At 35.5% G+C, this 11551-nt stretch overlaps 2 protein-coding genes across 4 annotated transcripts in view; one reads left to right on the top strand and one right to left on the bottom strand.

The window, feature by feature from the left end:
- LOC141349067 (tripartite motif-containing protein 16-like protein) overlaps window positions 1-11551 on the bottom strand; it is a 267698-nt gene that overhangs the window by 228436 nt on the left and 27711 nt on the right. The gene's annotated exons all lie outside the window — the stretch shown is intronic.
- Window positions 1-11551, top strand: part of LOC141351084 (ATP-dependent 6-phosphofructokinase, platelet type-like) — a 36086-nt gene that overhangs the window by 22973 nt on the left and 1562 nt on the right. The window contains exons 16-22 of one of the 3 annotated variants that reach the window (XM_073857410.1): window positions 3293-3445; window positions 5767-5919; window positions 7983-8147; window positions 8578-8639; window positions 8770-8881; window positions 9266-9365; window positions 10904-11009. In XM_073857410.1, the coding sequence (XP_073713511.1) occupies window positions 3293-3445; window positions 5767-5919; window positions 7983-8147; window positions 8578-8639; window positions 8770-8881; window positions 9266-9365; window positions 10904-11009 (851 nt within the window). The remainder of the gene's footprint in view (window positions 1-3292; window positions 3446-5766; window positions 5920-7982; window positions 8148-8577; window positions 8640-8769; window positions 8882-9265; window positions 9366-10903; window positions 11010-11551) is intronic. The other 2 variants (XM_073857415.1, XM_073857413.1) reach the window with 2 other exon arrangements.

The raw sequence follows: 11551 nt of genomic DNA on the forward strand, positions 1-11551 counted from the left end.
ATTTGCAATTACATGTTTGTAAAAAAGTAGGGTTTTTTTGCATGTAAGATATATATACATTTATTGGAAAGTCTATTAAACGTGTTTTATAGGGGCGGTTTCCCAGAGAGGGCTTATCCTAGTCCCAGACTAAAATACACGTGTGTGCGGCCTTAATTTAAAAACACCTTGTTCTGACTTATTTGAACATATATCAGTGACAAGGTTTTGCCTCAGGATGCACAATTTATTCATCTGTATAGCGCTGTTTTCATTGTCCTCAAAACGGCTGATGTCTGTCTTGTTCTGTGAAGTCCCTCCTTCAGAAATACGTAACGGGTTCTGATTGTGTAGTTTGTTTAATTTTGTTGTGATTTGATAGCATCTTAGTTTAACAGAGAAGTTTGAGCCAAAGCTGGTGACTGACGTATTCCTGTGGGCGGAGTTTAGTTTTACTGACATCATTAAAGCAGGAAATAGAGGACTGTAGTCCAGATCGCCTGGCAGTGAACTTTGAGCTTTATCATTTTACAGGTATTAGTTATGCTATTATAGCAACATTACACACTAACTAGGGTTTTAAAAATGGGATCAAGTAGAACGTGACCTTTAACATTAGTTAACTACATTAGTTAACATGAACTAATAATGTACTGCACATATAGAGCATTTATTAATCTTTGTTAATGTTAATTTAAACAATTACTAATACTTTATTACTATATTAAAAATCTTGTTAACGTTTGCACTGTGAACCAACATGAACAAACAATTAAAATTTTTATTTCTATTAACTAACATTAACAAAGATGAATAAAAACTGTAACAAATGTATTGCCAATGGGTTGTTCATGTAAGTTAATACATTAAGATTCATTAGTTAACATTAGTTATTGTAAAGTGTTACCGTATGTTTGTAAAAACTTCTTAAGTGACCTAATATAAATAAGGCCTAGTCCTGGTTTAACCTAAACCCTTTCCGGGAAACTGCCCCATACTGTTTATTATTTTAAAAATATTTATTGTAAGTGAAACACAGACCTTATTGTTTAAAGATGTCCTACTGTTCTAACAATAAATAATGCATGTTATAAAGATAGTGAGTACTGTAACAACTAGAGTGTCTGTGTTAAGTTTTAGGAGGTTTTTACATCTAAATTTCTGTACATATAAACTGCTATATACTGATATATATATATTTTCAAGTAAGGGCGTAGATTTGGTTTGAACATTGGGGTGACAATATGTGACTAGTATGGGACCACAAAACCAAAAAAAGTTGCACAGGTATATTTGTAGAAAAGGCCAAACATACATTGTGTGGGTAATAATATTCAAATGCTTTTGGCCTAAAAGAAAAATTTATAATTAAGTACAAATATTTTATACATTTCGTAAATATATCAAAACTGTATTTTTGTAAGTAGATGCAGCAAAATCAAAAAACAAAATTGGACAGAAACTCGTCTGCAAACTACTCTGGGATTTCCCATTCAGGTTTGTTTTTGTAAAACCTTACAACTTTTCCATTAAAGGGCTCGTTATAGTTGTGCGTAGGTCTTACGGCATAGCCATGACGACGTAGGTTCTGCTTCGGTTTTCATTTATACTTTTGCGTCGTCGTCCACGTCGACGTGCATACACGCGCAGACCGCTGGTAGGCAGTATCCACGCATGTAACCACAGTAGCAGCACGACCGTCAAATAAGAAGAAGCTTGGCAAGTTAACCCACAAACGAAGAAGAAACAGCAACTTGTTTTGTATGATTTAAGAATACCAGCAATGATGGAAGTAAATAAACTGCGACTTTTGTTGCATTTTGAATTAAAACACTTCTCAACTTGGCTCATCTTTGTTTTCACCGTCACAAACGAAAATACCCATGACGCAGTTTGCACGTCAGGCTACGCACAGGCTATGGATAACCTACGCTGTAGCTACTGCATAGAGCTTACGCACAAAATCGTGCTTTAGTCCTCAACATCATTACAGCGGTAAACCAGTAGAGAGCGCTAAAACAAACCTTTATTTATCATTATTAATACGTGTTGCTAAGGACTTCATTTGGACTTTGAACTTTAAATGCGATATTCTCAATATTTTATTTTTTTGCACCCTCAGATTCCAGATTTTCAAATCATCATATCTCGGCCAAATATTGTCCTGTGAATGGAAACCTTATTTATTAAGCTTTCGGATGATGTATAAATCTCAATTTGACCGTTTCGACTGGTTTTGTGGTCCATATGTTTTTCATATTCATTGTATAAATATTGGGGATGTTGTAACTAGTTTTAACCCCCTGGAAACGACGGCCCTTTTTTCAAGATATTTTATCACTACGACATGTGAAGAGTTCAGATGCAAAACCCGTCTGACATGTTTTCTTGTAATTAAGCATTTTTAATCATGCTCTTATGTTTAAACTCAGTAATTTCACTTTAGGATACTAGTCAGTAACTGAAATGACTTTTTTTCACAAATGTCACTTTAGTCATTTAATTGCTTTTTAACTACCAGTAATTTGACTTTCGTAGCAAAGCCCTCTAAGTTTTTTTTCTTAAAAAATTCACGTCTCTAAACAAGACAGTAAACAATAGCATAATCACTAAAGGTACATCTAGAAACATTGCAAATGATGAATTTTTGAATGATGAATCATTATGTACAAATAAAGAAACTTAAGCACACGTTAAGTGGCGCTGTGGTCCATGTGACTGCCACATTTACATTGTGTTCAGGTCCAAGGACTCACAAGGGACACAAGTTTAAATGTGATCCACAGTGAGTATGCACGCCGTCATTCATCTAATTAATTTTCCGTGCACTGCCAACAAACCGGTATTTCTGAATGGCCTGAAGCCAGGACTAAGCGGATTTCTATATCATTATTACATTTTTTGCATCTGAGCTCCTCACATTAAGTTTTACAATACACCGTTACTTTGTAACATCGTACTAAAAAGAAGACAACATTCTGTGTTTGACAGTGAATCACCTCTGTCACCCTACTAAAATCTGTGATGTTGGTAGGTCAAGTTCATATCTTGAGTGTTATGTAAGGCAGAGTACGTGACACACTCCAGGAAACCTCTCTGTCTGTATACTTACTTACTTACTTAACCCACAGCAACATCACATTTCTGTCATCTCACATTCTTACAGTAACAGATGTGAATCCAGAAGAATGTGCTTTCATTCCCATCTTATATCATTGAATGTTCATCAAAGTGGGCATGGCTCTCTGCCCCCCTCCCCTGTTATTACCCATAATTCTGGCCAGTGACCCATAAGCCCTTGCTCTGACCACAGGCGTATCTGGGGCTGATGGAGCTGCAAGCAGCTCGGTCCAAACACGCGGAGCTTTGCGTTCCGATGGTGATGGTTCCGTCCACCGTGTCCAACAATATTCCCGGATCAGACCTGAGCATTGGGGCAGACACTGCCCTCAACGCCATCACAAGCGTAAGACGTCACACACTTGTGTCAAAGTGTGTGTGTGTTTGTGTGGTGGTGGGCATGTACTGTTGTTTGTCACAAGCACTTTTGTGTTATTTAAGGTATGCTAAGAAGTCAGACCATGTGATGGCCAACCTCCCTGCCAGGATGCAAACACAAGTTAGTAGTACTAGTATACTTTATTGTCCTTGAGAGAAATTGTTCAAGATCATGAGTTGGCATTCAAATTTAACAACTTCACAAAGTATATAAGTAGATAGTATATAACTCAGTGAAACAGTCAACCTGAATAAGTAGATCAGTTTAGTGGTACGATTTACATTTTTCCTCATTTAGCAGACGCTTTTATGCAAAGTGACAGGAGTGAAGGAGAAAGTATTTAAAATTTTGTCAGTGAGCTAACAAAAAGTGTACTCTATAAAGCTGGATTTGTTGAGATGAGGTAGCCCAGATAGCAAGCAACCATTGGAACAAGGTTAAAACAGGTTGATTTGTCAATGTTAATCCCACTGAATCAAAATCAGGCTTGTGCCTTTCAATAAACTGTCATTATGGTGATCAGTGTTTGCTTTAGTTAAGCCCTTGACTTTAACTTAAGTTAAATCTTTCCTTTCTCAGTGTTTTTATGTTTATGTACAAACAATGGGCATTGGAAAAGAAAGATGTGTTTCAAATTGGCATTGGTTGCTTCTTTGAAGACATCAAGATGATATTAACTCTTTCACCGCCAGCATTTTTTTAAAAAGTTGCCAGCCAGCGCCAGCGTTTTTTATGATTTTCACAAAAGTTTAATGCCTTCCAGAAAATGTTCTTCTTCAAATATATAAACATACAATATACCAAATGAAAGAACAGACCCTCTGCTTTCAAAAAAAAAAAAACAGTTTCATCCTACCTTCAGTATTTCTTTTGTAATCAGCTTTTGAATATGGGTAGGTTTCTGCAAAAACTCCACATTTTGAGCAAAAAGCAGAGCTAATTAAATTTTTGTGACAGACTTTTCATAGAGATCCCATTCAGAGCGATCTTTAAAACAAACACGGACATGCAGCTGCTTGCCATAGGGCAATACTTCCGGGTTTAAAAAGTTGCGGAAGGGCGTCACCTAGTGGATAATAGCGGTATTGCGGAAAGACGGAAATACTCGTCATTGGCGGGGAAGCATTTTCTCTTGATTGATGAGATATCTCATCAATGGTGGGGAAAGAGTTAAATAAAGCTGCTTTACATGAAGATGTTGATTTTTTTATGACCGTTGTAATTGTTCTGGTTTGTAAGTGCATTGTAACAAGGTAAACAGAAATAACACTGACACATGACAGTGTGAGGTTGGTGGTCACTGTAGTCTGACTAGTTTGGAGAGGAGAGCATGTGGTCACACAGCACAACCTGGTCCGTGGTCTTGCACCTGACTCTGTCTGTTTATATGTTTGTATGTGTTTGTCTCTGTAAAAGGTCTGGTCCAACACAAAGTGTTCATCTTACCACATATCTACTTTGTCATATTTAGCTTAATTTGTGTATTTTATTGGTGATTATAACACCTGCACTAATTTTCCTCTTAGGTTTGGACTTTAATATGTCAAAATGCTTTTATTAATTTAGATCAATTCTGCTTTTATTTTTATGACTTTTAAGTGCTTTTGAATTGAGCTCAATGAGTTTTTGACATATTAAACAACATTCTTCACTAATGGACCAATTTAAAAAAAAAAAATAATTTTATGATTTTATTCACTTTTATTGACCAACTTCTATTTCATTTGGAATGTACAAAATAATTACAAGCTTTATTTCTTGATAATGGATGCTTTTTAAGGATATTTAATGAATATTCTGTGTTAGTTACAATTAAACGTCTATGGACCGTGTATCTATTCACAGGTTTACGGACGTTAAGTTGTTAATAACCCAGAACTCAACACGTTTAATGTAAGTTTAACTAACAGCATGCTGTTTTGGACCTTGCCTGATATCATTGGTTTCAATCTACACGCGGATGTTGCGGTGTCCTGTTTAGGGTCTGGTTGTGCTGGTGCATTCAGATGGTCACACTTTCTTTGGTCTCATCTGTTATCTCGGTCACCGTTTAGCCATAGTGGAACGCCATGCCCACGTCACAGATGAAGATCCCTCTGGTGGTTAACTATCCTCCTCGACAGAAAAATCTTCCCTAAATCATCCAAATGTCACCGTCCTTACTAATGCATCAAACACTGGTGCCATATGGCTACATTTTATAAACAACTCACCTCACATTCAAAGTATGTAGTCCCTGAATGTCTCTGTGGTTGGGCCGCCATCCTAATGCGTGTCCACCGCTGCAGGCTTTTGAGAGTTTGCTACAGCTGGTCGATGCCCGCAGCAGCTATGAGGAGTTCTGTGTGCCCATGTGCATGCTGCCCGCCACCATCAGTAATAACGTAGCCGGCACTGATCTCAGCATCGGAGCTGACACATCACTCAATGCAATCGTGGAGGTAAGACACCTCACCCTACCCACACCCAAATCCCCAGATGATACCATGAAGATCAGCAGAGACTGCACTCTTAAAAATAAAGGTGCTAAATAATGCCAAAGAAGAATCATTTTGTCTGTATGTTTCATAAATAAATGTTTCACTTTAAAGGGGTCATAGTGTGAAAGTCATTCTTTATCCATGTTTAAGTGCTATAATTGGGTCCCCGGTGCATCTATCAACCTAGAAATCATGAAAAAGAACAGTAACTTTTTGATAAACCGTTCTCTGCAAGCATGTAAAAAATTAGGTTATTCAGATTTCATCTGTTTTGTGATGTAGGTAGCCAATTATAATAATACCGCCCCTTAATCTGCACTGTCCAACCACGACACTGCCATTTAGAGCGGAAAGAAAGGTAGAGAAAAAATAATGGACAGCACAATTCAGTTTAAATTCAACAAACCACCATTATGGCGATCAGTGTTTGCATTATCAGCTCATTTGCATTGTAAAGGACACACCCAAAAACGGCACATTTTTGCTCACACCTACAAAGTAGCAATTTTAATATGTTATAATAAATTATCTGTGGGCTATTTTAAGCTAAAACTTCACATTTGTACTCTGGGGACACCAAAGACTCATTTTACATCTTTAAAAAAAAATCTCATAATATGACCCCTTTAACTGCTTTTCTGTTTTGCAAAAGGTTCTTTACATTATACAAAGATAAGATGGTTCTTTTGGGAACCTTTGACTGAATGGTTATGTGGGAACCAAATTGGTTCTTCTATGGCATTGCTGTAAAAAACCTTATGCAGCAACTTTATTTTAAGAGCGTGTTTGACTCCTTAAAGGCCTCTTATTAATCTTCTTAAGCAAAATAACTTTTTTGCTATTTTCAAAAATATTTTTTTCACGAACACAAAAATAAAAGTATTTTTTATTGACATTAATTTAGTGAACACTTTTATCTAATGTTACTCACATGTTGTTTATTTAGGTGTGAAACTTTTTAAAGAGGCAAAAATAGGATGAAACCAGTGTTTACAAGACACAGTATAACACATTACAGCTAGAAATTGTATTTTGTATCATACAGGCCATTACCAGATTTTTTCTGTTGCAGTTTTTCATTATTGTAGGAATCGATTGAATTAAACTTTGAAATTTGGACTGAATTTAATTCCAAACAATTTCAATTTCTCCCCGAGAACTCGTGATTTTAAGATACAGTACTGTGCAGGAGTTTTAGGCCAGCATTAGATTTGTTGGTTTAGCAGTAGTACAATGATTATATACAGTATATTAGAATACAATCAGAAAATACAGACATTTTTGTGCAGTATTTACTGTGATCTCCTCTTACACTTCAATAGAAGGAAGCTGCAGGATCTCTTCAACCTAAATTAAATTAAATCCTAATGTCTAATTCTAATCTAAAGACTTTAGGCTCTTTAAAAAATGTGAACATATGTTTAGTGAAAAGAGAGGTCAACACTAAATACTGCATATTTTCTTTATTTTCTGTTTGTATCTTAAAAATAAATATGGATCATCATTAAAACTTTGCTAAAACAAGAAAGCTGATGGTAACCTAAGATGTCTGCACAATATTGTTTGTTACATTATCAGATGCATTACGCATATCACATATCCTGCAGTGTTTGTCTACTACAGGAACATGAAGCGATTCTACCATCTATGTTTACTTTCCCAAGCTGCATGGCAAAAATGGCTGATAAAAAAATCATAAATCAGACGTGACCGAATGCATGCTCTGTGTTACAGTAAACTGTTCTGTCTCTGCTGAGTAATTCATCATAAGTTTATAGCTGTGTTTTAAAACGCTATGCACCAGCTGAAAACCATGCACTACAAGACAGCTGCAACCTTAAGCTGGGTTTGTGTGCTTTGTGCTTGCACTGTGATGTCTTGTATATTTTGTGTACACTGTTGTATAATGAAGTGTTTATGGCTCGGTGTGAATGAGGATGACGCATGTCTGATGATAACCAATACGCTCTGAGTGAGTGTGCAAAATGAGCTATCTTATATTATGTTGTGTGTGTGCGTGTTAGACGTGTGACCGCATAAAGCAGTCGGCCAGTGGCACCAAGCGTCGTGTCTTCATCATTGAGACGATGGGTGGTTACTGTGGTTACCTAGCAACAGTCGGGGGGCTGGCGGCTGGAGCCGATGCAGCTTACATCTACGAAGAGCCATTTGACATCCGAGACCTACAAGTGAGGAAGTTTTGTTTTTGGTCCATGTCTCAATCAATGCAATTATAACAATGATGCAAACATCTTTCTCCAAGCGTTTTGTTTCAGCTACTAAATAAAACTTTGTTACGTACAGTAAAGTTAGCTTGAATTGCTCTTGGATACCATGCAATAGTAGAAGCATTCTTTGGTTTAAAATCTGTTTTGTAATTGAAATGTAGCATGCAGTGTTTTATATTTTAATCATGGTGTCAAAAGTCAAATCTGCCCCCTTCTGTTAGACACAAGAATTGCAGTCCACTCTCCTTCTCTTGTCCTCTGTTTATAAACTGTCCTAAAGACACAGAGGTATATTTAGCAGTGTGTACTATTTAAAGAGAGAGAAAGAAAGAAAGAAAGAGAGAGCGTTTTGACGTCACTCTTGAGTTATAATAAGTGCTCTATTTTCCAGTCTAACGTTGAGCATTTAACTGAGAAGATGAAGACCAGCATCCAGAGGGGTTTAGTGCTGAGGTATGAGCTATACGTCTGTGTGTGTACAGTATGTGTTTTGAACCTGTATGTATGTGTATAAGCAGTGAAGTTTATACATAAATGTGCTGTTGTATGTCTGCGTGTTCATGCATTTGTGTGTGTTTTGCAGGAATGAAAACTCCAGTGAAAACTACACCACTGATTTTATTTACCAGCTGTACAGCGAAGAGGGCAAAGGAGTGTTTGACTGCAGGAAAAATGTCCTGGGACACATGCAGCAGGTATACAACGCATACACAAATCAAATGTTCGCTTCATTAACATTCATGCATTTGGCAAACACTTTTACCTGAAGCAAACTTGATGTGCAGTCAAGGTGCATACATTTTATTTCTCTTTGTACTGCAGATGCAATTCTCTACAAATACCAAATATGTCTTATCCAATGTTTATTATGTCTGTCTTGTGTATTGCAATGGTGGGGACTTTGAGCTTTTTGTCATTTATACTTGGCAGCTAAAAATATTTTCTTTTGGTCCACAAAATCGATTGTTTAGGTTTCCTGTCTTTGTGGTGACATTTGGGATTCACAGAGCAAAGCCTGACAACCACACGCTAGCACAAATGTACTTGTAAACAGATTTTTGTTGTATTTTACTGTGTAGGGCGGCACTCCTTCACCATTTGACAGGAACTTTGGCACCAAAATTGCAGCCAAAGCCATGCAGTGGATCTCCAAGAAGCTCAATGAGTTTTACAATGAAGGTAAAGAGAAATTGTTCCTGTAAAACTGCAATTTTAAAGTGTGTATCTCCATTTATATTGAAAAAATATTAACATTTTAATAAACCACCATTATGGTGCTCAGTGTTTGCTTTATTTAAGCCCTTGATTTTTACTAAGTTAAATCTTTCTTTCTTTCTTTCTTTCTTTCTTTTTGCAGTGTTTGTTTGGGTTTTAAGTAGAAACAAACAAAAGAAAGATGCGTTTTAATGTTAAAGGGGTCATATTATGAGATTTTTTTATAAGATGTAAAATAAGTCCTTGTGTCCCCAGAGTGTGTATGTAAAGTTTTAATTCAGAATACACCACAGATTATTTATTATAGCATGTTAAAATTGCCACTTTGTAGGCAAATGTGCCGTTTTTTGGTGTGTCCTTTAAAGTGCAAATGAGCTGATGAAATGCAAACACTGATCACCATAATGGTGGTTTGTTGAAATTGAAACTTAATTGTGCTTTCAATATTTTTTTCTTTTTCTTTCTGCACTAAATGGCTGTGCAGTGGTTGGTTAGTGCAGATTAAGAGGCATATCATTGTAATTGGATTTTTTTACCTACATCACAAAACAGGCGAAATGTGAACGACACAATTGAATGACGTCAATATTAGAGTTTTTGACTAACCTCCGCCCACAGGAATACGGCACTCACCAGCTAATTCTTTGGTTAAGCTGGTTAAGTTGCTGTCGATTACAACACACTGTAGCAGCTACCCAATCATAAGTAGTTACATATTTCTGAAGGAGGGACTTTATAGAACAAGGAAGACATCAGCCCAATTTTCAGACAGTGAAAACGGCGGTATAGAGAAAAGTAAATTGTGTGAAAAAACTTTTTTACACACAAAACATGAACACGTGTTATATTGCGCACCATAAACACAATCATTGCTTCAAAAATACAGGAAAACGGGACCTTTAACATTAAAACACAAGAGTCAAGGGCCCAACTAAAGCAAACACGGATCACCATAATGGTGGTTTGTTGAAATGTCGATATTTTCAATATTAATAAAGGTTGCAAATGCAATATTGTTTTAATGGGGTTAACATTGACAAATCAACTATTTAAATGGTTGTTTGCTATCTGGGTTATGCTTCCATGAATAAACATTTTGCTTGCTTTTTTTGGGGGAATCTTCTTGGCAAATAAACACGTTTTCCACATAAGTGGATTCCAAAAAAATTCATTTTAATTTTCATTTCCTAACTATAGACATTTTTTTTACATTAACATTTTGGCAGATGCTTTTATTTGAATAGACTTACAGTGCATTTAAGTTATATATTTTATTAGAATGTGTTTCCTGGGTTTCAGACCTTTTTGTATAACACATTTAGCTACAGAAACACATTTCTGTGACTCAGCGTAATTCATACTGTAATTTTTTTGCTCTTGTATTCTTCTTTCCGTGATTTGGATCAGATGAAGGTAATTTTTTTTTAAATAATTAAAAATATATATTTTCCCCATTGTCTGTAATGTTTGTGTAATTTCATGTGTTTGTGTGTATTGTGTAGGCCGTGTGTTTGCTAACACAGAGGATTCTGCATGTTTGTTGGGAATGCGACGCAGGGCTCTGGTCTTTCAGCCCGTGACTCAACTCAAAGATGAGATCGATTTTGTGTAAGACTTAAAACACATGCATACATTTAGGTATAAAGGTTATTTTTTAATTCCTTCACTTAAAAAAATGTTTAAGGCTGACATACTTTTGTAGTATTTTATTGTAGTATTGCACCGATGATGTTAGTCAAGATGTTTCCCATACGAAAAAAATATTTTCAAATATAATTTTAAATATATTTCAGTAAATATATTTTTGGCCATTTTTTTGTATGTTAACAATTTTTTTTTACCAATATATGCATTTATTTTATATTTTTAAATTTGCATTTGTAAACTTGTAAACATATTTTTTTTTAAATGATATTTTATACATGCTTATACATTTTATACTTTATACATTTTTTAAAAACTTTTATATTTTGGCCAGGGAATTTTTTATTGCCGTATGGGTTGTAAAATAAGAATTTAAAATACATTTTTAAAAAATGTTAATATATGAAGGTTAAAACTAAATATATTTTCTAATTCAAAAATATATTTAATTAAGCTTTACTTTATACAAAATCTATTTAGTATATATTTAAATCATATTCTTGACC

The sequence above is a fragment of the Misgurnus anguillicaudatus genome, chromosome 2, assembly GCF_027580225.2.
Source record: "Misgurnus anguillicaudatus chromosome 2, ASM2758022v2, whole genome shotgun sequence".
Lineage (NCBI taxonomy): Eukaryota > Metazoa > Chordata > Actinopteri > Cypriniformes > Cobitidae > Misgurnus > Misgurnus anguillicaudatus.